The sequence below is a fragment of the Pipistrellus hanaki genome, assembly GCF_964339955.1.
Source record: "Pipistrellus hanaki genome assembly, chromosome: 1".
NCBI classification, from domain to species: domain Eukaryota; kingdom Metazoa; phylum Chordata; class Mammalia; order Chiroptera; family Vespertilionidae; genus Pipistrellus; species Pipistrellus hanaki.
The window spans coordinates 98,406,723-98,433,480 of NC_140503.1; the positions used below are offsets into that span (position 1 = coordinate 98,406,723).

Here is a 26,758-nt window from a genome sequence, read left to right on the forward strand (position 1 = left end):
CACTGAAATAGGAAGATTTGAAGGACGAGTTTTTGGGAAAGAACAGAAACTCAGAGGTGCTGCTGGATAAACAGGTGGAAATTTATATATGTAAATATGAGTCTGGAGTTTAGCGGAGGGATCCATTCTAGAGTTATAAGTGTATATGTGGTATTTAAAGCCATTCTGAGCCTGGTAAGATATCTCCTAGGAAGAGAGAGTAGATAGAGAAGTTGTTAGACTATTTTCTTTGTTTACAAGTCAGGGAGTCAGATTCAGAGACCAGCTAAGGAGACAGAAGGAGTGATCGGTGAAGAAGGAAAATTTGGAGAGTCTGGTACCTGAAAGACAAGTGAACAGAGGTGGGTATGATGAACTGTGTCAGCAAGATATTCTAGATTGTCTAAATTAAGAATGAGAACTGACCACTGGATTTAGCAGTATGGAAGAGCAGTTTCAAGTGGAGTAGGGGGCGGTAAAATCTGATCAGAGTGAGTTTAAGTGGGAGAGGTGGAGAGAACAAATGTGGCCCACAGGAAGGGCTTTGCCAGGGGTCAGGTGGCAAGTTGGAGCCAGAGCTTGAGCCAGTTTCTTAACTTTCAGGCCTGTGGGCACTCAGACAGACCTATGGTACCCTGTCCTAAGTGAGGAAGCCAAAGGTCTCTGAGAAAAGTCATTACTTTAGGCTGAGAGCTAGGAAGGGGGCTTGGTATGAGTTCCTCTTCTTGTAATCTCTAACATGATGCCATTCCAGGCAGTTCTTTCTCTTGTTGCCCTAAAAAGCTTCCTGTCCCAATTGTGCAAGCCTTGAATTTGGTCTGACTTTTGCTATTCTCAGTTTAACCTCTTACCTTGGTCAAGAGTTACATGCTTACTAAAACATCTGTTCTTACTAGTATACTGTCCCAGAGGCCCGGTTAGAGCAGAGAAGCCTTTTTAAATGCATGGGTGAAGTGATAGGCTCCCTTCCCATTCTCAAGTTGGGCTGCAAGGAAGACCCATTTCCATGAGACCAGTGAAGAGACCAGCTAGATCAGATGGCTCTAGCAGGGTGAGTAGGCTAGGTCAGAGCAGAGTAGAGTGAGCATGCTCTTGGCTGATCACTTCTAGGGCCAGTCAGCAAATGGCAGTCAGTGCCTCCCTGTGAATGCTGACTTGGCAGACCCCACCTTCCTGGAGCTCATAATATTCCCAGGAAGTTAGTTAGGTTATCTTGTGAGAAGGTCTGCACACCCAGCAGGATAGTGCTTCAGCCTGTGAGTTCCATGAGGACAGTGGTCCATCTGGCTGACATGCTGTTGGTCTCTAGCATCCATCCCACCAAGCCTTGAAACTCCAGGTACCTCCGGCCCGGCCCAGCCTTAGAAGGCTGGCCTATGGAGAAGCACTGAAGTAGTGTCTGAACAAGACACTTGAAGGCCCCCTGGATTCTACTCCCAACCTAGGTTCTCTGCTTAGAGGGATTTTCAGATGATATTTTTTTCCACTTGCAGATCTGCCCACTAGTCCCGTGGACCTGGTGATCAACTGTCTGGATTGTCCCGAGAATGCCTTCTTGCGGGATCAGCCCTGGTACAAGGCAGCTGTGGCTTGGGCCAACCAGAACCGGGCACCAGTACTCAGCATAGATCCTCCAGTGCATGAAGTCGAACAGGGCATTGATGCCAAGTGGTCACTGGCTCTGGGCCTGCCTCTCCCACTGGGAGAGCATGCGGGCCGTGTCTATTTGTGCGACATTGGCATTCCCCAGCAGGTATTCCAGGAGGTGGGGATCAACTACCACTCACCCTTTGGCTGCAAGTTTGTAATCCCACTACACTCTGCCTAGAGGGACTCTGGACAAGCTGGACCTGGTAGTTTCTGCTGCTCCTGACACTGAACTTGACAACGAATGCCTTAAGAGGATGTGAAGCTTCATGGACCTTTATTGTTAAATTTTTTCTTTTGTGTTTGTTTCTTCTGTGAGAGGACAGATCATATATATTTTTTCTTTTGCTAACATGTACTTAAAGCTGACCTGTCACCTGCCCTTCGCCAGGAAAGGCTTTCCCCACTGTGTGTGTGAGGCAGGTGGCAGGCTGAGTGTGCAGCGGCTCTAGGCATTTCTACACTCAGTCCCCTGCGTGGCCAGGTCGGCCTTTGTTTACAGACCATAGGCAGCTCACAAATTGTGTTTCAGGTTTACAGCCACTGGGCCTGGGAGAACGTCTTGCAGGGTTGGGTAGGTCCTGTTTGGGGGCTTGTACTTCCTCTAGTTCAGAGCTGGCGGCTTTGTCTCCCCTCTGATCATGTACAGCTGACTGCACTGCAGCTGTCCACTATGGGACAAAGCTGCACTTCCCATTCGTTTGGAGGGCTGTGAAGCCTCCCCTAAACCCCACCACAAGTAGATTTGAAGGCTTTTTACCTTTTCTCCTTAGCTGATCAAGTTTTTTTCTGGGATCTTTCCCCAAGGATCCTTCCCCCTTCCTAAACCACTCTGAGAGGCAAGGAAAGGGGTGGCATCATCACAGGTAATACAGGTTATGTTAACTGTAGAACCAAAATGCCCATCTTGCCAGCAGTGCTCCCTAACCCTGTACCCTCTCTAGCTGGGGGCTGAGCATCTAATCAGTCTGAGGCAAGGCCCCTGGTGCTGAGCCAGTAGAGCCAGTGCTTCTGTCCTAGGCCACCCCTTTGCCAGCACATACATAGCCCTACAATTCCCCCCCTTTATAGCTATCATCCAAGAGCAGGACATATGTCCCTCCCTTATCGGATCCCTTTTTGGTTGTCCAATCTGAACAGGCTTGGGGCCAGTACTTTATCTCAGAGATGCCAAAATGAGGCCAATTCTGGGAAGTTAGCTGGTGGAGCTCAGCCATATAAACGCTGTTGCTCAGATCCTAAGGCACTAAGCCCCTACCAAGCATGTCAAACTCGCGGCTGACTTAAACGAGGCATGTGGCCTGCCGACCTCAAGTTTGACATACTTGTCCTAGACCTTCACAGGTCTAGGCCCTGGGGGGCTGACAGAACAGGAGCCATGCCCTGGAGTTCCTGGCAGCTGCTCTAACAAAGACGTGGTTTAAAGCTTTTCTCAGGGCTTCAGGCTGCCTTCTGCTTTGTGCCTACCCAATCTGGTTAAAGGGGTGAGTGGGAAGGCTCACCAAGGCTCACGGACACAGGTAGGCAGGCACTGGTTTCAGGCTGCTTATTACTTTCCTATAGGAGCACAGCTAGGAACAAATGTGGCAGGGCAGAGAGCTGGTCCCTCTTCTCCCAGCCTTCCTCAAATGGTGTTTTCCAGCAGTGGGAGGACAGAGACTGCCAGCCCTGTGCTGTGTATCCTCCCTTGGCTTCTGCTCACTCAGGACCAAGCAGCTCCCAAGATTGGGCCCTTTTTACTCAAAGACCATAATCTGAGCAGTGCGAGGTTACAGGCATTTTAGTGAACAGTCACTAAGCAGTTCTGGCTGCCTATTAATGTGATTAGGTCCCTTGATTGGATATAGTAGAAAGTGAGCTAGAACAACCCTGATCCAAAAGAGCTCGCTCTAGTAAATTGCTGTGGCCTGGGGATAATGGCCTTGAGGGGCCACTCTGAAGTATGCTCAAGCCTTTTTCCCCCTGGTGGCACTGTGCCCTCAGCCTGGGCATTTCCCAGTGGTGCTCAAGATAAGCACGATTCCTCTGGCTCTTTTCAGAGGCATCCTGCCCGCAGTGCCCAGTCCACAAGGGGCCCCGGTCAGGTAGTCAAAATTCAAACAGTTCTTGGGGGACCAAAAACCAGCACTAAAAATAAAGCTAAGTGACACAATCCTGTGCTCTGCTAAGTTCCACTTTGTAGACTGCGGTGAAATACTGCCATAGCCCTAGGAGCCATGCTGGACAGCCTTCATAAGCTGTAGTTTTGGGGTACATACAGCCAGTAAAACTAGATGCCCCGTGGTGAATTACAGTGGGTCTTTCCCCTAAAAGTCCTTGGAGCTGAGGTATATAAAGGCCAGTGGGGAACAGGTACCAGACAGGGTCTGTCAGCAGGCTAAGGTTTAAAATTGCCCTTCTGGGCCCAAAGGAACACCCCAGCTTTGGTCTTTTCACTGGTTGGTCCTTCTGTGCCTGGCCCAGTTCATACTTAGCTCTCCACAAGCTGAACTGCTAAGGAAGACTTTATTAAGACAGGGAGCCTGGAGACGACGCACTGGTACCAGGGGTTACAAACAGTAAGAAACACTTTATTATAACTTTACAACATATAAATAGCTTGGTTCAAATCTGTGCTTTCTGGCAGCTGGGCATGTTTCCGCCCTTGCAGGCACCTGCCTTCCTTCACATTGCACTGTTCATTGGGTGGCTCTGGCCCAGGGGCCCGGTGGTTAGACTGGAGAAAGGGCCAGGCAGCCCAGCTCCATCTCCTCAGGTAGTGGCCTGTGCCTGTCATCTGCTGGGGTTGCGGCCGGTGTGGAAGGACCGCTCCTCGGGGGTCAGGCCAGCAAAGAAGGGGTGCAGCAGGGCCTCCGCCAGTGTGATGCGCTGGGCGGGGTCAAACTCTAACATCCTCCTCATCAGGTCGAACAGCTGCACGTGCTCCAGGGAGTCTTGGAGCATATAACTCTGCTCAGGGACACAAGGTATCTCAGTGTGAGGGCAGGGATGTGGGAAGCCTTACTGCATGGGTTGAGGAGGCATCTGTCTGCCCTCTTGGACAATGAGTGGCTCTTTTCTTTTATGCCTGTTAAAGCATTTTACTCTGAACTTGTCAGGCTACTGGATGTTTTGCTGGTTTGGTGCCTCTGCCCCACATGCCAAGTCCTGCCAGGTAGGTAGAAATCACGTCTGTGAAATTTACTGTCCGTGCATCAAATGCAGTCGACAGAGGCTTCCTGGTCATGTCTACTTCCCTCCCCCTCACCTCAGACCTGCCTAGTTCTTCCCAAAATTGAGAGAAGGGGGGGGGGCTGGAAGTAGTAGGGTCTCTGATACTTGGCTCTTCTGGTGTTCCCCAATTACACTCATAGCCACCCTGTTGGGAAGGGGCAGGGCTAAGAACCCCTCTGGAGCAGTTTGAAAGGAGCCCCATTACCAGCACCCAACAGCCTCCCATAGAATCAGGCAAAGGGCAGCCTTTAGCTGCCTGGCCTGTCTGCTATATGTACGCCCAGTGCCTTGGGCATGAGTTGAGCTGGGGGAAGCCAGAAACTGACCTTCAGAGGTTTGCAGTTCTCCTTCACATACCGGCCATCAGAGCTGTTCTCATCCCAAACCAGGCCACCTTTGTAGAAATATTTCTGCTTCCTGAAAAGGAAGAAACAGAGATCACTTGGGGGTGGGGGTGAGGAAGATAGCAGGAGCCTGGGGAATGGCAGCAAAGCCAGGCAGGAAATCCTAGACTGCCCAGCAGGTTTGTCAGGCCATTCAGAGGGGCATACAGGGAAAGCTATGAGCCTGGATGAACCACAGCATCTGCAAAGACTGCAGTAGCTTGTTGACCCACAAGCAAAATGGGAAAAGTCTATGGTCCAGGGCTCCTTACCTAGTTCGGTGGATCATGTGTGATGGGATGGGCCCTAGGATCTTCTCCATCATCACCAAATGCTCTCGGTTTTCGTGGGTCTATGGAAGGTCAGGGATAGAGCAAACAGGGTTCAGTACCAGCCTCAGCCCCTCAGGGAGGATAAGAGAGAAAAAAAGTGCCTTCCCAGTTTCTGTGACCTTGCGGCAGCCTGCTACCTTTGCCAAGGATAAGGCCATGTTTCTCACTCTCTCCCAAGAACGCAAACTGCCCCAGCCCACCTCCCCACCCTCACTTATGCTGTGCCTCATGCCTCTAACATTCTCTTTTGAGTCCCGACCCTTCATCCTTGATGGCTGACCTTAAGACTCCCTGTGTGCTTCAGCTATCCTAACCTCTTTCTTTCTCTGAGCACCTACCACTCTCAGTCTCACAATATGCTGACTGATGGGTCTTGGATGGCCATCCTGCAGAGTATGAGCACCCAGGGTAGCAGGGCAGTATGGGAGGGGCCTTACCTGGAAGAGTGTGAAGCCCCGGTAGTATTCGAAGAGAATGCAGCCAATGCTCCAGACGTCACAGGGCTGAGCCCAGCCCAACTCTGAAGGCCAAAATGGAGAGGCTATGAGGCTCTGTGCTCTCACCCTAGAGGTCAGAAGGCAGCAGCCAAACTGGTTGACAGAACTCTTGCCCAAACCCCAGTACAGGTCCCTTTCTCTGCCAGGCCAAGTTGACAACCAGTGACTGGCAAGCAGTCATAGTGGGTGGCATGCAGGCACACCATTGCCTCTGTTCATTCCCTCCCAGGAATAGCCCACTTTATCTGGGTTGGGGGCTGTATAGCCACTCACCAAGGATCACCTCAGGTGGGCGGTAATGACGAGTGGCCACAATGGTAGTGTGATGCTCATGATCAAAGGTAGCACTGCCGAAGTCAGCAACTCGGATGCTGGTGTTCTTCACTGACTTCTCCTCACAGCTCTGAGAGGCAAGGAAGGAGAGCCAGGTCAGACCTCTGTCCCAGTGGGTAGCCTCGCTCGGGAGTGGGGCCTCACCCTCTTCCCATCAATACCTTATGCTCATTGTAGAGCGTTTCAAACTCAGAATTCACGAACAGGATGTTCTCTGGCTTCAAGTCTGTGTGGGTCAGTTGGTTCTCATGTAGAACTGGAGGCAGGAGAGAGGGGGAAGTGGGCTCTGAGAACCTGGGTCTCTGGCGCCTGTCAGCTCTAGGCCAGATCCATCCTCCAAAGCCAGTCTGCCAGAGACCCTCACAGTGACTGAAGGAACAGACTCATCTCTGCCTTTACACTGGCTTCCCTCTCAAAGATTCTGTGCTTGGGGCCTTGGAGGGTTTGAATGCTTGAGAAGATGCCGGGGTGGGGGGGGAGTGAGGGGGGGAAGAGACACGACACCAGGACTTTTAATTCAAAACGCCTCCCTCCACCTCTCCCTGCAGGAGCCTGGTCTCTCACCAAAGCTACAGCATTAGCCTTGGGGTGGTTCCATTTCCCCAGCACTAGCTACATCATTTTCCGGGGCTACCAAGTGAAAATGCAGGTCCTCTTATTAACAAATTAAGTGTCAAGCTGATGGCAACAGAGTATTAAACCAAATACAGTAACATCCACGAAGCCAGCCTTGCCTCTTCTCATCCCTAGTCCTAAGCAGGGAATCTTCCTTTTTCCTCCAATCCCTATCCCAGCATTTTCAGACTCAGGCTCCCATCTGGCACTCAAGACCCTCACAGCAGTGTGGCCCACCTCTCCCCAGCATGGGCCCTTTTTCACGAGCGTCAGCATGTGCTAGATCCAGGCCATTCACTGAGTACTTGCCTTGCTTGGAGTGCTCTTCACTATCCCCTCCATCTACACAGTCCCTGCTCTAGGTCTATCGACCTCCTGTCCTGCTCCAACCACCACAAATTCTGCAATGCTGGGTGCAGTCACCCAAGTAGGCAGATGGGAAGTAGTAGTTGGTGTCCGTGTAGGCAGGAGCTGTGGGTGGATCTCTCAGGTCACTTGGACCTTTTCATCTTTTGCAGGAAGGTGGGAACAGGAAATTTCTAGAGCAGTGCGCTCTTTCTTCCTGAGTGCTTGTGGGCAGAGGCTGGCTCAAAAGGCCCCTAGAGAAAACTAGCCTCTCCACCTGCACAGATTCATACGTAAATGCCTTTCAGTCAAAGGGGCCCTGATATGTCCCAGGCTCAGCAGAATGGTTAGCAGTGTGCCAGAGTGAATGGGGAAGAGCCAGGTGACTTTCCCGCCAGGTATGTAACCCGCCCCATGCTCCATTTGAGTGTGACACTTACATCTAAGGGCGTGGCAGAGCTGGTAGGCCATGTGCCGGACATGTGGTAGGGGGTAAGGCTGGAAATTATTCTCCTTCAGGAACTCAAAGGTGTTCTTGCCCAGGAGCTCAAAGGCGATGCACATGTGACCGTGGAAATTAAACCAGTCAGACATCAAGACGCACAAGCTAGGGGAGAAACACGGATGGGGTTCAGGCTGTGCTGAGGGGGCTGGATGGCTGCCCCACCCCCCCTTCCCTCAGAAGAAGCCAGTCCGCACTCCCTCCCAGGCCACTGGGTCACACACCACAATGCAGATACACATAAAGAGGATCAGTTAACAGCAAGAGTACATCTCCCACCCCACCAGCCATCACCCAGATCAGTTCTGAGCAAGAACTAAATGCTATGTGGGGGGTAGGCTGGGGAGGGCATTTTGATTTAAGGTCTCCTACCTCACCTACATTAGGTATTGGGCATAATCCCTGCATCTCCAAAAAAAAAGATAGAATGATGCCAGGATACACCACAGGACTAGCAGTGCCTTTTTCAACTATCTCAATGGAAATTCCTGAGTCCACAGGGCTCAGCATCCATATGCCAAAGGTGGCTCTCCTTTGGGTGTCTGATTATGTGAGCCACAGCTTCCAGTTTACATTTTGTCTAGTGCCCATCACACTCAGAAAGGCCCACAAATGCAGGGCTGGGAGGCCTGCTTCAGAACTCAGAGCTGGTTGTGGTAAAACATGAGCCGGAATCCAAAGGCTCCTTCCAACAAGAATCACTTACCCAACTCCCCTAGTTCTGAGCGCACAGAGAAGGCATTATGCCAATCAACTGAGAGGATACTACTGCTCAGCCCCAGAAGGGTCCAGGGAATTAGGGTTAGAGAGGATGCTGTCCCCAGTGAATGTTTCCATCACTCCTGCTGACACTCACAACTTGTTCTCCTTGTCCTTTTCCTTGATTTTCTTGAGAACGTTGATCTCTAGCCGGGCAGCCTCCCGATACTTGCCCACATTGCGAATGATCTTCAGGGCAACTTGAGACTTCCCTCTGGCACCGGGGAAAGAAGCAGAGGTTTCATGAAAAGCTGCCCAGCTCTTCCCCAACATTCCACCCCAACCCAGCAACTTTTGGCAGACACCACCCAGAACTCAAGGGTCAGGTCTACTCTGAGAACAGATACTTGATGCCCAAGCTGTCCCACGCAACCTCAGACCTCTACTCTCCGAACAGCAAGCTCCTCCAGCACCTTAGGCTCTTATGGTCTCAGCTACCTCCCAGCTCCCTAGGAAGAGTGGGCTGAGGTGTAGAGGCCTCTCCCACTGACCAACACCAGCCCCAGAGCTCATTCAGTAATAACCCAACCTATAGGCGAGTCAGCCTTGATCCCTGTCAGGCTGTCTCCTGACCTTCCTAATCACGTCTGCAAAAATGGACAAATGGTTCCCCCTGGGATGGGGGTTCCAGGATGAAGTGAAGGCCTGGCAAGAGGTAACGGTGCCCAGAGTAGGGGCCTCTCACTAGGAGGCCAAGGGCTGTTCCCTTTACCACATTCCCTCCAGTCCCACCTGCCTACCAGCCAAGTATTTATCAGAACTCATTGAATGTCCAGTGAGGATTTTAACAATTCCAGTTCTGCATCCTCCAAGCCTCACCCTTACCCCCAGAGGTGACTTGTAGGATGACCAATGAGGCTGGAACAGCCAGAATTCAGATGCTGGGCTGGGAACGAACAAGCAGCTCTGTCCTGCAAGGGTGTAGCCTCTGAGACTTCTGGGAGGCTTACCTTGGTGCCTAGGAAAAGCTCACAGGCCCCAGGGAAGAGGTATCTTCTAGAGCAAGGGTGGGGAACCATTTTTCTGCCAAGGGCCATTTGGATATTTATAACATCACCGGCAGGCCACATAAGATTGTCAACTTAAACATTAGCCTGCTGCATTTGGTCGAACATTTAATTAACTTACCCCTAATGTCTTAGGAGGGCCACACCAAATGATTTTCCGGGCCTCATACAGCCCGAGGGTCGGATACTCCCCACCCTGCTTTTCTCTCCCAAGAGAAAATCTCATTTTCTCAGATTTTCAAGACAGGAAAGGACCTCATAGGAGGCCACCAGCCTCCTCCTAGAACAGGATGCCCTGATGGTGTCCCAACCTTCAACACAGGGAGGCTGCCTGTGGAAGCCTGATCAGGGCTGAAAGGCCCTTTTTCTGAGCTGAATTCTACCTCTTCACAACCCCACTGGCCGATTCCCTTTGAGTCCCTTTAAGGACCCTGAGCCCTGTCCTGCCCCATAATGACTCCAGAAGTTAATTTTCCCTCTAGCTACTCAAGAGTGGCACAGCCCAGAGAGCTTAGCTGCCATCATGTGTCACATCTCTCAGATCTGCCAGTTCTCTCTCTGGTCATGCATTGTTTACATGACCCTATGCTCACTAATCCCAACCCTAACCTCTTGGGTCCAAGGTGTTTAAGCACTTTGCAGCCACAGCTCACCTGGCATGGTCCAAGCACTCCACCACCTTGCCAAAGGTGCCTTCGCCCAGGTTCCCCACAATCTCATCTAGGAGAGAAAAGAAGCAGGGCATGAGGGACTGGAGGGCAGAGGGTCGGCAGCTCCTGCAAGTTCACAGCATTCAAAATCTCAAAAACAAAAAAGGTTTCTCTCTCACTGCTACACTCTTAAAAACAGAAGTTGCTAGTGTTTGTGTCATTCAGGCAATTACTGGTGGCCCCACTAAGGCACCACGAGCACTAGAGGCCCCTCCGGGCAGGAGAGGTCTGGTCTAACAGGGGGGTAGAAAGTAGAGAGGTAAAGTTTTACGAAAGGTGGCTGTACATCGCTCTTGGAGCCAATCGCCGATCCGGCACACCAGGTGGCCCTCCTTGTCATCTTCCACACTCCGGCTGCTGCGCTTACTGCTCTGTTGGCTTCTCTGCATGCACCGCCCCCCGAAACGCCATCCGACCAATCGCATGGTAGGCGGTTCCGATTGACAGATTGAGGTGTCAGTCAAAGGCAGAGGTGGAGACGGTGAGGAGCCGGTGGGTTGGTTGGTTGGATTTTCCAGATCCCAGCATTTCATAAGGCACACAGCATATATAACGATAGGGATATTGCAAGGGACACGTCAAGACACAAACTGACTTCAAAAACAGAAAAGTAAAAACAGCTACAGGTATGTAAAGACAACTTGGACGCTCAGAAAGACGACCAGCCTCTGCTGCTGAGGGGCCGGGCCATGCGGAGAGCCACAGCCTTGACACCCTTCGCTATTAAGTGTTCCCCTCCCGGACCCTCCCAGTGTGCTTCGGCCAGGGTGAAGACGCAGTGAAAACGGCGCAAGAATGTGGCTGTCCCAAGCCTTGGTCCATCATCCAGAATGGCCAGAGGCCAAGCTGGCTTCAGCTGCAGAATGCCTAGCCTGTCTTTGCGTGCCTCTGTCTTGCCCACACAGTCCTGCACATACTCGACAGCTGCCACTCAGAGCCAAGCTACTACAGGCCTCCAGACAGCATCCATGGCCAGACTTAGCATCATCACCAGAAACGGCCTTCATCAGCAACCTTTTTGCCACCAACCTCAAACAGGGAAGGAGCCAGGGATTCATTCTTTTGGCTGGTCAACCTCCAGGCCTCCTACCATGATGGCCCACACAGGCCCCAAGCCAGCTCCTGCCATGGCACCCATGCTACTCACAGGCCAGGCGCATCCTGAGCCTCATGACAATAGAGGGCACCAAAAGAGACACAGAGCCAGAGACCTTTACTGCCCTCCTGTGGCAGTGTGTGGCTGTGTAGAGAGACCACCAAGCATGATGGGTGCACAGTCAACCTGCAAACCATGGCCACTCAAAGTAGTCACTGGAGAACTCAGCAGAGAAGATGCCTGGCCCCTCCATCAGTTCCACCACTACTCAGGGGCCTCATGGCTGGCAAAAGGGAAGGAGGAAGGGAGGGAGGGAGGGAGGGAGGGAGGGAGGGAGGGAGGGAGGGAGGGAGGGAGGGGTGGGGGGGAAGAAAACAGCACATAACCTCGGAGACACACCACAGGCTTTCCTTCCCAGAGGTGTGACTACAGTGAGGGCTCCAGGTCTCAGCAGAGATCTACATAACCTTGCATAATAGAAACACCACCAGGCCCTGTTCCTGGCAAGTGACCTGCAACTGGACAAGGCCTAGGGCTGTAGGCCTTTCTGTCATTTCTTTGTACATGTCCCACCCCACAGGCAGCTCATCCCTCGTCTTGACTGCCTCTCCTGCGAAGAAGCTCGGCTGAAGGCCTGGCTGGAGGTCAGAAGGGAAGCTCCCAGCCGGAGCTGATAAGAAGACTCTCCCCTACCCATAGGAACTCCAGCCTCCGGGCTTTTGGGGAGGGGGGTGGAAGAGAGGCTGCAGGGGTGGGGACAATCCACACCAGTCAGAGCATTGAGCTATGTGTGGAGGCAATCTCTCAGTGGGAAGGACCAGGCCATACAGCTCCAGATCATACACCAGCAATCCTGTTAGGGTCCTTAAGAAGTATCCCTGGCCACTTGCTCCCAAGCAGCCTGAACCTGGGCAATGTGGAGACAAGACAGGCCAGGAGCCTGCCAGCGCCGCAACCAGAGCCCGTACAGACACTGCCAAAGGGCCAGAAGATAGAGAAGCCAGGCCCTTTGCTCAGCCCTGCACCTAAACCAGACGACATACACAAACACACGCACGCACGCACACCAAATGCACGTGTGCAGGGCTAGCAGTACTCACCCAGGCCAGCCAACCTGAGAAAAGGCTACGATCGGATGAGGCCTTAAAGCCCCAGCAAGCACACTCTGGCCACCACTCACCGAGGAGGCACTGCTACAAGACCTGGTGCGGCGTTTGTGGCAATGGTGGGCATGTTTGCGAGTCCGGTATGGCTCCCTATCCCGGGACCGTCGACGATGATGGGAACGTGAAGATCCATAGTAGTCCTCTCCAAAAGACGGGCTCCGCTCTTCACATCGATATGTGTCACTATCACGGCGCTCCCGGTACCGCCTCTGGTAGGGTAAGCGGTCATGGCTGCCAAGAGGGTCAAAGGGACATTGGTCAGATAGGGCCCTTCCTCCCACCAGCCAGGTTCCTGCTGTAAGGCAAGAGGTATGTGGTGAGACTAAGGGAAGTGGGGGAGGGGAGGTATATGTATATGAAGTCCAACCTCCAGAACCTCAGCTACTGATGGCATCCCTTCAGTGGCACAGAAGGCAGAGAGCTGGGGAGTGGTCCTAGGGAAGGGTCTCCAAGGGTTCCAATGCCTCGAACTCCCTGTGGCCTGCTGAGGCTATAATTTTGGTCTGGGATTGAGACAGGACTAGGGGCCAACCTCTAGAAAGAACTAAAGTTGTTTCTAATCCCCATTAAGGAAAACTCAGAGGTTAGCAGGGGAAATGCTGGCCTAGCCTAGAAAATGAAGTGTGTGCAGGAAGAAAGACTCAAGGACAGAGAAAGCAGGGGCAGCAAGAATGGGAGCAAACACTGAGGCAGGGAATGCAGCTGAAATGAGGGGAGGAATCCAGAGGACAGGGCAGGGATCTAGGTGCAACCAAGCAAGCAGAGGCAGCAGTCACTTGAAGGAGCCCAGGGCTGCCACAGGCCTCCACCGTCTCCCAGGCCCAGATGAGGGAAGGAGCCCTTCCTTTTGACCCAGTTCCTTCTCACCTTCTGGACCGAGATCTCCGGGGGGGAGGCTCCCTTCGAGATGGATATCGCAGTCTCCCTTCGTGCTCCCGACTGTAAGACCTCCTTCTCTTCCATCGGTAGCTCAGGTATGGGTCTGGCTCAGGGGAGCGGTATCGCTTACAGTGATGCATCTAGGCCACAAGAAATGGACAGCCCTGCTAACCATGCAGCCAGCCACCTGGTTGCCTGAGCAGCCTAGGCACTCCTGAAGAAGACGTCCATTGTTCCATTGGAGGCAGCCCCTCAGGGGTTTATGAAGTGAAAAAGAACTCTGAGGTCACAGTGGTCAAAGAGCAGACAATAGGTAACATCCTTTCTCTGCCAATGAACAAACAAAAAGCTGCCTCCCCAGCATAGCAGCACTGACTGGCCTGAGCTCTTGGGAAACCAGGTGAGCCAGGACAGGTGTTGAGATGGACGGAACCAGGGAGGGGCTGGTAAGCACCATCACAAGAGACGCGGAGAAAGGGAAGCCTCCTATGCTCAATCCCCTCTTGCCTGTCTGTGGGGTCCTATGAAGCACCTATTCTCTCAAGCCAGAGGCAAATGGCTGTTGGCAGGGTGCCAACACATAGGAGCCAAGGGTGAAAGTGCTCAAGTTGAACAGCCCAGGTGCCTGTGGAGGCCCTGAACTGAACCCCGCTCAAAGAAGCAAGGACCACAAGTTGTATGAGGAGCTACAGGCAGAAACAAGACCAGACCAGCTCTTGGAGAAAAAGGTTTACAAGGATCTCACAAACATACCCTAGCCCACCTAAGGGTCTGGCCCAGCAGATATAGTGGTCTGGCCAGCCCGTGCTGTCCATACTCGGGGTCAGCACCAGTAAAGATGCTAGGACAGAGCACCCAAGTGTTTCACCCAACACCCATTCAGCACCACCCAGACACCTTCAGTGCCATACTGGGCAGTGCTTCACCTCTAGCCAACAGTACTGTCCCTCTCCTAGATCCTCTGCTCTGGGACTTTTCTCCTGTGCCCATCTCAGGTTGATGTGCTCAGAGAGGCATGCCAAAAGGGCCCACATCACTATGCTTGCTCAACAAGGACCAATATCCGCTACAGGAAGTTACCAGGCTGTATCAGCCACCAGCGGAGAAAGAGTTATGTGAGGCCAGCTTCTTGTTCCACCCACCCCAAAAACCCTGACATTGCTTGCCTCCATGGGAAGGCTGGGCCAGAGACCATGGCCATCCTTACTCCCAACCCTTCACTTGGACATAGCCAACTTCCAATGGTGGTCAGTCTTGGTTTGCCTACCAAGCACATTTTGGACAAACTCAGAGACTGCCCCATCTCATGAGAAGTCTGTCAGGAAAAAGAGCAAAATGGAATGCAGAGCAGTGAGACATATCTGACAAAACTTCTGGGAGCTTCTATGTGATCCTAAGAAAGTCTCTGTCCTCAGTCACCCATGAGCAGGTTTCTTCCCATCTACCTGGAAGTCCAGGTCCTAGCAATCCTTGGAGGTAAATACTATGTAAAATTACCCACAGCTCCTCAAGTACTTAGAATGTTGTTCTGTTTTGATGATCAGCTGACTAATGTTTCACTGTTTTCCTGCAATTACCCTGGGACAGGTGCCCAAGCTATGAAATGAAGGTGTGGGTATCTCACATGTCCCTAAGTGACACAGATGCTCCTCCAGTGGCAAGGATAGATGCCCTGCCCATCCTCACTGGGCAGACAAAGGACATGGTCTGGTCCACACCAGGCCAAAGACTCCCTCCTGGGACCTAGAAGATTCTTAAGTCAACACATGTTCATGTTAGAGGAAAGAGCACAGCTTCAGTGTCAGATAGATGGCAATGCCACTTTTAGACCTGTGCCTTTAAGGCAAGTTATTAAACTACTGACCTTCCGCTTCCTCTGACAGCTGGGGTAATCCCTTACAGGGTTCTGTGAGGATTATAGTATGTCATCCCTTTACTAAGATGCCTACCTTTTTAGGTCAAATGTCTAACCCAAGTCTGTGCCCGCAAGAGGTACTGAAGGCAGTTCTTCATTAATGTTAAAAAGGTTCTAGGTAGCCCAGTTGGCATGGTACAGTGGTTGAGCTTCAACCTACCAGGTCAGAGTTCAATTCCCAGTCAGGGCACATGCCTGGGTTGCGGGCTGAATCCCCAGTGGGGGGTGGGGGTGAGGGGCAGGCAGGAGGCAGCTGATCCATGATTCTCTCTCATCACTGATGTATCTCTCTCTCTCTCCCTCCCCCCCCACTCCTTCCCTTTCTCCATCCCTCCCTCTCTCCCCGCTTCTTCCTTCCTCTCTGAAATAAAAATATATTTTTAAAAAGATTCCAGATAATACCTAAGTCTGTGTTAAATGCCTTAAGGGCATTTTTAAAATATCTTCCAAGGGACTATGGGGAGGAGAGCTCTGGGTAGAAAACCTGACAGTGCTGGTCTCCTGACCAAGCCACTCTAGCTCTTGGTTACCATTGACTATACCTGGAAAATACAGATAACATCTCCCAGCCTACTTGGCAAAAGACATGACAAGCTATAAAGTACTTCACACAAGGCAATCACAGGGAAATAGCCTCTCCTTCAATACATTCTAGGCAGGTAAGTCTAGGTCTATCTAGTGCCCCTCATTATATTCCCAGCAGGGCTCTAGGACCCATTTCTCTTCAATTATCATTCTCTGAAACCCCAGCAAACAGGTTATTTAAAGAAGCTAAGGGCCACAATCATACTAAAGAAGAATCTGCTCTACACAATGAAGGAAACCAGGCAGAGCGTGCCAACTTTCCTCTGAGCACAGACCTAGCAGGCTTCTCACTTGCTCTTCCTGGCCAGTGAACTGGGCTGACAAGAGCAGCCAGCCAGGTCAGCGACTGCCCTCCAGATCCCAGCCACCCCAGTGCCCCATGGTTATTTTTGGCTGACGCTGCTCCACCACTGCAATTTCAAACCTGCCACCTTGCAAACCGCCACCACCGAGTGAACACTCCTTTTCAAGGGCATGGAGAAGGGAAGCTGGAAGGCCGCCAACTCCACCACGTCAAGGGGCCTGGCTCAGGCAATTCCCACCCCAGCTCCACACCAGAGTGCCCGCACCCGGAACCACAGCACAGGCTCCGGACGGGAGCAGCCCGAACACTGGTACTGTCAGCTAGGCCTAGCCCCTCCCCCGGACTGGAGCGGCTCCATCAACACAATAAAACACGCGGGAGCCTGTGGCCCTCGCTCGCGGCCCTTCCTGCCGCCCCTGGCCCCAGAGATCTCAAAGCTTCGTCCCCCCTAACCGCCGCCCGGCGAGGCAAAGAGCAGGGCGGGCGGGCGGAGGAAGTCAGCCCGGGTTGGAATCAAACTCCAGGCCGCGAGGGGAGGAGAGTGCGGACCAAGCCTCGAGCCGGGAGTAAGAGAGGGTCCTGAAAGCCCCTCAGGTGAGTCTAAGTGGCACCCGACCCCATTCCGCAGACAGTTGCAGGGCCGAAACGGAATCCCTTCAGGGGCCTCAGAGGCCGCTTAGGCTCGGACTCCGACACCGCGGAATCGAGAGATCGGGGTCCACGGTGACCGCCCCCCGGGGGGAAAGCGGCGGGTCAGGGGTGAGAGGTCGGGGACCCGGGCGTCAGGACTCTGGGCCTGCGGTGGCCAAGGAGAATAAGGAGCAGGCCGACCCCAGCTCGGGAACCCAGGGACCCGCATCCGGCGAGCCCACCGGGCCGCGATAGATCTGGGACCACACTTACCGTCTCTGGGGCTCCGGCGGCGACTAGGCCCCACTTCCCGCTCCCAGCGCCTCTTCCGCTTCCGGCCGCAGCCTCCGCCCGCGGCGGCCCCGCCCCTCGCGTGACGCAGCTGTCGCCAGTTCCAGGTCGCTGGCCTGGCCGCTCTAGCTCCCGACTCGAAGGCTCTGGAGGACCCGCCTTCCGTGCCGAGCGGATGGAGACTGGTTCCGGGAAAGCCTAAGGGCATCCCCGGCCCGCCCCCTTCCCTTTCGCGGAGCGCGGAGCCTTCCGAGACTCGGAGGAAGCCGTCCCTGCCGGCGGGCGCTCGGAGCCGAAAGGTGGAGCCACGACTTTGCCCCGGGGCTCAGCTCGCTCGGCCGCCCCGACCCCGACGGCGCACACCCGCCTCGCGCGCAGGAGGCCATTGTTACGCCGTTGCCTCCGTGAGACCTGGCCGGCCCGAGGCTCAGGAAGGCGGCCTTCACTCCCGCTTCCATGAAGGAAGAAACAAGACCACACTCTCTGTGGGAGGTGGGGCAGTGTGCGGGGCCGCCGGCGCAGGAGGCTCCCGGGAGCGACGTAGCAGGTTCGAGCCTGTTTCTCAGGCGCAGACCCCGCGCCCCGCCGCTGTCAGGCCTCACGGGCCATTCTTCCAAGTCACTCGACGGCCCCGGGAGCAACAAAACCCTCCCACCCACTGCCCCGCGCTGGGTCCTGTTTCCCAGAATAGAGAGCCCTAGGCCGAGCCCTTTGGAGACCTCGCGGGGTGTGAGCGTGCACCCCCAGCCCCGCAGGCGCCGCTCCGGGCGCGGACCTAAGGGCCCGCCAATTGCTCCCACGCCGAACTGGCCGGGGCGCGCGGGAGGCGCAGAGCAGAGCGCCCCTCCGGCCGCCCTCCTCAGAGAGGGCTGGGCGCGGCCGAGCGGAGCCATCCCCTCCCGAGTTGCCTAGGTCCCTCAAGTCCTAGGTCCCTACCTCCCCGTAACCAGTCCTGACAGCGTGGTTTGAGGAGCTGCCCGGTTCTTTACTTCAGCCGAAGCTAAGTAAAAACGGGATGCGTCAAGGCAACCTCAAGATCACTTCCTAGTCCCCTGCCACCCAAATGCACCCACCCACCCCCCAATATAGAGATCCCGGGGGCCTTTCCAAGTGTCAGAGACGACCGAGCTCGAGTGTCCCCGCCCCTAGATTCCACCCCCTTAGCTTGGCCTACAGTCAAGTCCATTTCTGCCATTGAAATGAGGTTGGGAGGACTCTGGTGTCCCCTCCTCCCAGCGGTTTCCATGGCTGCCCGAAGCCAGGGCCAAGTAGGTAGCTGAGAGCAGAGGCTCCTATCCTGGGTGCTAGGTTCTAAGGGTAAGTCCGGTCTACCTTCTTACCAGCTTTCCCACCATTCACCATCGAGATCCCAGAAGTCCTTGACTCCTTATAACAAAACAGCTCTCTTTTTCTTAAGTAAAATAGGAACCATCTCCCTCGCCAAGGCCTGCATTCAAACTGCTGTTATGCCTGAGATTCTACCATATAGGATTTTTCATTCCTAAAAGAAAGCTGGAGAAGAGACCTGGTATCCTGAATTGAGTGTACCTGCAGGCGATGCTGGTGCCAGGCCTGCAGGGCCAGGTGCAGAGCTAGGGTGGAAAGGGGAGTCTCCATGGGGCCAGCTGAGGCCTCTGCCCAGGCTCACTACATAACCTTACTGTAGGATCGGAAGCTGAAACTCACCAGTAGTGGGTCAAGCAGCTGGCAGGGTCAGCCTCATAGGAAACCCAGGGCACCAACTGAGCTAGGCTGTGTCCACCTGTGCCAGGGGCGGAGATGCAGGGGAGCCTGGGCACTGTCCTTTGGGGGATTCCAAAGTTGGGTGAGGGCCTCTAGGGTCACCATAGTAAAGAGAATAACCAAGAGGGACAGATTAGAGCAGGGCCTCCACATAGCACATGCACATTGTAGTCTGGGTGGGAGCCCTGCTTTCACATTGGGTGAGGTGGCCCTGTGGACATGTGATAAGCCGGCCTCTGTCACCAAACCCTGAAACACATGCCCAAAGCTAGACAGACCCCTTTTTCCAAGTATTAGCACTCCTGTTTGTCACAGCCTGACTTTTTATGGGAGCCTGTGAGAAATCTTTCACTTGAAGAAGCCCTGTCTCCACTACATATGTCTGAGCCCTTCCTGTTGGCCCAGGGCCAGTCTGAGGGGACTTGAATAACCTTATCTACCAGCTCCTGTCAGGATTCCAAGGAGTGGAAGTGCCCAGGACAGAGAGTTCTGTGTGTACAGAGAGCTATGAAACGGGCATCTCTGCCCCAGTCCCCATCCCAACCAACAAGTCATAGTGTGACATCCATGCAACTTGGAAGGAAATTGAAAATGGGGTAAGGGTCCACACTGTGTACACATTGGGGTAAGGGTCCACACTGTGTACACATTGCTCCCGTTTCTACAGCATACTTCAGGTCCAGGAGGTACAGTGCCCTCAGTGGAGAGTTTCAGAAGGTGCTGAGTATTGGGAAGCCGTGGGGGAGGCTGCAGCTGCATTGGAATTTAAAGAGGAGGAACTGCAGAGACTCCAGAAACGAGGCCTGGCTTCCCCAGGTTTATGCTCCCCCTTCCTCTCCCCTCAGCCCCTTCTTCCCCATGCTTTTCCCCACTGCCCTGTCTTTTCTACTGCACGCAATTAGTCTCCCTCCTTCTTACGATGCTTTATCCTACACTTCTTCCCTTCTGCCCCTTTCTCATTATGTCCCATCATCCATTCATTTATTCACTGAGCATCTCTATGCCTAGCCCTCTTCTGTGCAGGGGAGAACAAAATTCATGCCAGAACACGCCCTGTCCCAGAGCTTATGGTTTGGGGCCACACAGTCATCAAGCTGGCAATTACAAATAAAGTGTATAGGGAGGAAAGGCACAAGGGGGCAGCAGATAGGAAGGTCCTCCCCACATTCAGGGTTTCTGGGCCTCTGAACCTTAATGAAAGATGAACAGGAATATTTTCCAGGAGTGAAGGAACAAAGCTTTACCAAGGCCCAGAGAGGAGAGACATGGAGGTGGGGATGTATTATACATAGTCCCTGAACCAAATGAGAAGTAAGTGGGTGAGGGGGTTAATGTAAAATGTAGGACAGGGGCCAGAGCAAGGGCTTAAGTGTCCCAGGCCCTGTCCACCCGACTTGAACTCCAGCTTAGTGACTGCCACTCCTGGCCAATAACCTTCCCTAGTCTCCTGGGCAAATATATATGTGCACAGGCAGACAGATATATGGACACACACACCAAAGTGCACATCTGACACCCAGAGACAGAGAAACACATAAAGGAGATGGCTTGGAGTCACAGGAATGTAGAGTTGTAAGGACCCAGATGGAATCCTGCTCTGCTGAAGGAATCCCTACTGGAGCAAATCTGTTGATCCTGCTGGAAAGCAGGGGGAGTGGGGAGTATCTCAGCAGCAGTACCTTGCTGGTCTGATACTACTTGAGCCTTACAAAAGGTGGAATTGGTCTAAATCAGTTTATCTCAAATGGGGGTCTCTGAGAAGGCTGTTAGCTCCTCAAGAAGGCCTGCAACTACATATTTATAAGAAACAAAATCTCAGTTTTTGTGTTTCTCAACCCAGACCCTTGAGGATTGTAGATTGTCTGCTTGGGGTCTGGATGGACTTTTTATAGGGTGTGCATGCCGGTCAAGTTGGGGGCCTACAGTGGGCAAGGTCAGCGAGAAGGCAGGGCACATAGTAACCTTGGGTTGGGCCCTCTGACCATCACACTCCTGGAAGCAAGTAGCACCAAGTGAGTCCTATACAGACAACACCCCGAAACAATGCCAACAGGCCCCAACGCGGGCCTTCCAGCCTATTGTTCATTAGACTGCCCAGGTAATTTCTCCTCTCCCTGGCCCTGGGGAGGCCCTTCCAGGGCTCACCTTCTGTGAGCAAGTGGGTACTTACAACCCTGGGCCTGTCCTGGGAGAGTGACCTAGAATTCAACTCTGGGCCCTGAGCAGGGATCCTATGGAGAGTGGTTGATGGACAGAGGTTCTCCGAGAGATGGGACAGCAGCTGGATAGGATCTGGATGCTGCTTCATTGGATTGGTGGGAGGGGCTCCCAGGGCTTCCAACGTGCTCCACCTCCAGTCCCATCCCCAACCTCCAGCTCCTTCCACCCTGACACTTTTTGGGTCTCTCCCTCAGTCTGTCTTCCTCAGCATTCCCAGGATTCTATGGTCTTCACTGTCCCCAAATTAGTGGTTGAGACTGTGTTCAAGGAGGGAGTTGGGAGGCTGAGCTGAGTGAAAAAGTTAAAGGGATTAAGATGTACAAATTGCCATTTATATAAATGGTCACAGTGATGTAAAGCACAGCATACGGAATATAGTCAATACTATTATAATAACTACTAGTGGCCCAGTGCATGGATTGTTCACATTGAAAGGAAATTAATTAGAAGAAATATTTTAATATTGCTGTTTGCCCTTTCTGTATAATAGAAGTATCAACCAAATTCACGACCAACAATGACAGATTGAAACACATGTGTGCAATTGGCACCAATGAGAGTTTTATATATATCGTGCATGCACAAGTCAATTTGGCCTAAAAGGATATAGTGAGAATAAACTTGCTTAATTAGACCCACTTTCTGATTTAGCTAAACTTTTTCCAGCCCAGTGAAGCACCCCAACTTCTCTTTTAGGTAGCAACACAGCAGTAAATATCAATGTGAACCAGATTATTATTGTTTTATAACTGATTTCTTTTTCTTTTTCTTTTTTTTTTAAATATATTTTATTGATTTCTTACAGAGAGGAAGAGAGAGGGATAGACAGAAACATCGATAAGAGAGAAACATCGATCAGCTGCTCCTACACACCCCCCACCAGGAATGTGCCTGCAACCACAGTACATGCCCTTGACAGGAATTGAACCCAGGACCCTTCAGTCCGCAGGCCGATGCTCTATCCACTGAGCCAAACTGGTTTCAGCCAGATTACTATTGATCACACAGGGAGAACAAAGGGTAAAATATTTAACTGCAACAGTGTTTGACTATATTCTGTGCCGTGAGAAACCAGAAGTCATTTTCTTTTTAAAATATATTTTTATTGACTTCAGAGAGGAAGAGAGAGGTAGGAGCATCAATGATGAGAATCATTGATTGGCTGCCTTTTGCATTCCTCCTTCTGGGGGTCAAGCCTGCAATCCAGGCATATGCTCTTGACTGGTATTGAACTCGTCATTTTTTTTTTTTTAATTTTTTATTTTATTTTATTTTATTTTTTTTTTATTAAATTATTATCTGTGTACATATTTTAACATTGCCCCCCCCCCCCCCCCCATACATGAACTCGTCATTTTTAAGGTCCACAATTTCTTATTTCTTTACAGTCTGGTCAAGTTTCTAAGCTTTCTAAATATCCACTTTCTGACTAATGAAAATAGGATTCCACGGAGTCTCTTATCTACCTACTCCAGAACTTCTGTGAGGATCAAATGAGATGAGGAAAACACTTCACAGACATTTGGTTAAAGTGTAAAATATCTGCACCTGGCTATAAAGCGAGTTGTAATTGTAGGCTGAAGAAACTGTAAGGAGGCTAGTTGCTAGAGAGAGGAAGCCAGGCATTGCTATGTGACATCATTACCTAGCGCCCACAGTGACCATTTCCAGGATGGGCTGGGCTGTGGGCCACATTTTGCTCCATGGGGTCTCAGTAGCATTGGCTGCAATTTGGTGGGCTGTTGCTCTGGAGTGCTGGTGGGGCTTGTGTCCCACTTGGGGGAAACCAAGTGTTGCTTGGTTGGCACCTGGCCCACAGTGCCTTTTCTTTTTAAACGACTAGTGTACATCACAGCAGCTCCTGTGTTGAAAATCCGCCCCCTTGTGATCAGTGTGCATTATTGTAAGTGGTTGGATGGTTGGAGGGAGGGACACTTAGAATATTAGCCTTTTATCCTACCTAATAAAAGAGAAATATGCAAATTAACCATCACTCTGCTACGCTCACAAGCCACACCCACCAGCCAATGGGAGAGAAAATGCAAATTAACCCAGACCAAGATGGCTGCCACAACAGAGAGCAGGAAGGAGGCTTGGGTTTCCCCAGCAAAGGAGGAAGCAAAGCTTTCCACACACCCTGGCCAGCCCAGGCCTCCCCTTAAGGGTACAAAGTTCAATTATAGAAGATAAATCCCAAGAAAAATGCTGGCAGCCACTGAGCTGGAGAGAGCAGGCTAGGGTTGTCCCCGGTGACGAAAACCAAAGCTTTCCACCTACCTTGGCCGGCCTAGGCCTCCATGCCAGGTTACAAAGTTTCAATTAAAGAAGGTGAATAAACCCCAACAGAAATGGCTGCCACCACTGAGCAAGCAGAATGTTTGGCTCCGCTCCAGGCTACAAAGTTTCAATTGTAGAAAGTAAATAAATTCCAGTTACCAGGGCCTCCTCTTGGGCCGCCAGGGGGCGTGGCCAGCCTGCAAACCACCACAGGCCCCTCGCCCAGGCCACCCCATGCCACAAGGGAACCCACACCCTGATCCAGGACACTCTTCAAGACAAAGCAGCTGGCCCCTACCCATGCACCAGGCCTCTATCCTATCTAATAAAAGTAATATGCAGATTGACCATCACTCCAACACACAAGATGGCTGCCCCTGTGTGGTCAAAGATCCTGCCCCATGTGGACACAAGATGGCCAGCAGGGGAGGGCAGTTGGGGGGGACCAGGCCTGCAAGGGAGGGCAGTTGGGGGCAATCAAGCCTGCAGGGGAGGGCAGTTAGGGGTGATCAGGTCAGCAGAGGAGGGAAGTTGGGGGCAAACAGGCTGGCATGGGAGTGATTAGGGGTGATTAGGCTGGCAGGCAGAAGTGGTTAGGGGCAATCAGAAAGACAGACAGGCGAGCAGTTGGGAATCAACAATCCTGGATTGTGGGAGGGATGTCCCACTGCCCATTTAGGGGTCCCAGATTGGAGAGAGTGCAGGCTGAGCTGAGGGATTAATCCCCCCTGCACGAATTTTGTGCACCAGGCTTCTAGTATATATAGATATGTAGTGCCAGGTGGGATTACTTTACAAGGCATATAAATGTCTAATTTCTGTGCTGTACACCTGAAACTAATAATTGAAAAATAAAATTTAAGGTAAGAAATGACTGTGGGCTCAGGCACCTAAAATATGGGCTTAAATCCTGACCCCACATTATACTAGCCAGTGATCTTAGGAAAGTTACTCTACCTCTGTGGGCATCATCTGTAAAAACAAACAAAAGAAGCCGAAACCGGTTTGGCTCAGTGGATAGAGCGTCGGCCTGCAGACTGAAAGGTCCCAGGTTCAATTCCAGTCAAGGGCATGTACCTTGGTTGCAGGCACAGGTGGGGGGGGGGGGGGAGGTGCATGAGGCAGCTGATCAATGTTTCTCCCTTCCTCTCTGTAGAAAAAATCAATAAAATATATTTTAAAAAAAAACAAAAGAAGCAAGAATAATAACAGTTTTCTTCCCCTTCAGCTGGCTGAAAGGGTGAAATTCAACAGCCCCGTAACAGGCTTAGTGCTGTGCTGGGCACATAGCATGCAGTCATGAAACATTAATTACTATTACTACACACCTCACACTACTACAGGCATGACTGCGCTGAGATGAAAGTCCCCTTCTAAATCAGGGTCCCTTTGGAGTCAGAGAGTTGCCAATGGGGTTTGATCTAGTTCACCTATTCACCTTTTGTATTAGTTTGCTAGGGCTGCCATAACCAAGTACCACATAGTGGGTGGCTTAAACAACAGGAACAGTTCTGAAGGCTGGAAGTCTGAGATCAAGGTGTTGGCAACGTTGGTTACTTCTGAGGGCTGTGAGGGACAATCTGTTCCCAACTCCTCCAGCTTCTGGTGGTCACTGGCAGTCTTTAACGTTCTTTGGCTTATAGATGCATCACTCCAATCTCTGCCTTCATGTTCACAAGGTGCTTCCCCCTTGCCTGGCTAGTGTAACTCTGTTAAACCATCTGGTTTAATTCCCAGTCAGGGCACATGCTTGGGTTGCAGGCTCGATCCCCATGTAGGGGACAGTGTAGAAGGCATGTGATTGATGTTTGGCTCTCACAGCGATGCTTCTCCATCACCCTCTCCCTTCTCTCTCTAAAAACCAAAACCTAAAAAATAAGGGCTCCCACTGTGTGCATATTTTTTGTGGCCAAATTTCCCCTTTTCATAAGGACAACAGTTATAATGGATTAGGGGTCACTCTAATTCTCTCATTTTAACTTGATCACCTCTGTGAAGACCCCATCTCCAAATAAGGTAACATTCTAAGATTCTAGGGGTTAGAACTCAATTTTTTTTTTTTTGGGGGGGGGGGGGAACAGTTCAACCCATAACAGCTCCTAGTTTGATTACCTTCTTGCTGAGTGTGTTGGGTGTGACTTGGGATCTCGTTTTTCCCTCATTTAATCTCAGGACCCTGACAGCTACAGAGGCTGGAGTGACAGTTGGAGTGCCACAGTGAATAGGGGATGCTGCTCATTGAGCCTCAGGCACCTCCTTCACATAAGTGAGGGAGGCAGGCCATGGTCTACTCAGACCCAAGATTCTGTCAGGGAAGCAACTGTGGAATCCTTCCAGGGTGTCAGTCATCTGGGTTTCCAAGATGATGTAGATGGGGTTGTGGCCTGTGGTCCTGGTGGGGCCCCTTGCTGTTTCTGAGCTCCGGTCCTGTCTATATAGTGGGAGCAGGATTGGCAGGACCCAGGGGTTCTAACCCTCAATGATCTTATCCCTTTAGTTTACCTAGCTGGTCACTGTCCATAGGGCACACTCTCTCCAGCCCTTTAGAACTGTGCCATGGTCCCAGCTGAGTAGCCCACTGGCCTCGGTTGGGCTAATGATGCTCAGAATGGGACAGTCCCCAGCAGTGGCCAAAGCCAAGGCACAAAGAGGAGTCCCTGGGCCCCGCCAGAGGCCGAGGGGAGAACTCAGGGAAAGGCTGGGCCAAGCTGCTGCACCTCACAGAAGTGAGAGCTGGCTTCGGTGATCTTGGCTGTCCCCCAACTCAGATCAAGCTGGGGGTGGGTTTGGAGGAGGGGTCTTTCTTTGTTGTGTGGACTGGGCCCTGTGACTAGGAACCAGAGGAGCTGATACTGAGGCCACCTGGAGAGGTAAAGGTAGAACGGAAATTGAGAGGTCGGGGCAGTGTGTGTGTGTGTGTGTGTGTGTGTGTGTGTGTTGCTAGCTTGATAGAATCAGTGAGTCAGGATCAGGTTGTCTCTACCAAAGGGCCAAGAGCAGAGCCAAGACCTGACACAGGCCACCTTGCCCATGTACCATATCTACGTGGCCCTGGGAGGGGAACAGACTAGCACATGACAAAGCAGCATACCTGTCAATGAAAAACTTGAGTTCTAAACTTTAAAAAAAATTTTTTTTATAGTTCAGATTATTACAGATGTCCCTCTTTTTGCCCCCCATAGCTCCCCTTCACCTGGTTCCTATCCCACCCCAGGCCCTCACCACCCCACTGTGTACACACATAGGTACTGCATACATGCATATAATATCTTTATTCAATCTCTTCCCACACCCACCGCTTCCCCCCGAAAAAAAAAAAAAAAAAAAAAA

At 52.0% G+C, this 26,758-nt stretch overlaps 2 protein-coding genes across 8 annotated transcripts in view; one reads left to right on the plus strand and one right to left on the minus strand.

Annotated features, from left to right (window-relative positions):
* Positions 1-4,239, plus strand: part of EDC3 (enhancer of mRNA decapping 3) — an 80,568-nt gene extending 76,329 nt beyond the window's left edge. For all 5 annotated transcript variants that reach the window (XM_084905987.1, XM_084905983.1, XM_084905984.1 and 2 more), the window contains one exon: positions 1,473-4,239. In XM_084905987.1, coding sequence (XP_084762113.1) covers positions 1,473-1,807 — 335 coding nt within the window. In that variant the 3' untranslated portion in view covers positions 1,808-4,239. The remainder of the gene's footprint in view (positions 1-1,472) is intronic.
* On the minus strand, positions 4,176-17,305 carry CLK3 (CDC like kinase 3). Of its 3 annotated transcripts, none has more exons than XM_084906025.1 (13): positions 17,171-17,305; positions 13,452-13,603; positions 12,599-12,815; positions 10,609-10,705; positions 10,266-10,332; positions 8,703-8,819; positions 7,785-7,951; positions 6,546-6,640; positions 6,325-6,454; positions 5,992-6,074; positions 5,495-5,574; positions 5,166-5,256; positions 4,176-4,575 (listed from the first exon to the last, which is right to left on the minus strand). In XM_084906025.1, exons 2-13 carry the CDS (start codon positions 13,601-13,603, stop codon positions 4,399-4,401), a joined length of 1,473 nt encoding a protein of 490 aa, XP_084762151.1. In that variant the 5' UTR covers positions 17,171-17,305; the 3' UTR covers positions 4,176-4,398. The 3 variants fall into 3 exon arrangements, with proteins under 3 accessions (XP_084762151.1, XP_084762152.1, XP_084762153.1); XM_084906026.1 differs by having other exon boundaries at positions 15,088-17,177; XM_084906027.1 differs by lacking the exon at positions 10,609-10,705 and having other exon boundaries at positions 17,171-17,243.
* Between the last annotated feature and the right edge of the window lie 9,453 nt (positions 17,306-26,758).

Coding starts and splice junctions, on each gene's coding strand:
- CLK3 (XM_084906025.1), bottom strand. CDS start 13,603: ATGCATCACTGTAAGCGATACCGCTCCCCTGAGCCAGACCCATACCTG. Junction 10,333..10,608: donor CGATTGGCTCCAAGAGCGAT/GTACAGCCACCT, acceptor TTTCTCTCCTAG/ATGAGATTGTGGGGAACCTG. Junction 4,576..5,165: donor AGAACTGCAAACCTCTGAAG/GTCAGTTTCTGG, acceptor GTCCCTGAGCAG/AGTTATATGCTCCAAGACTC.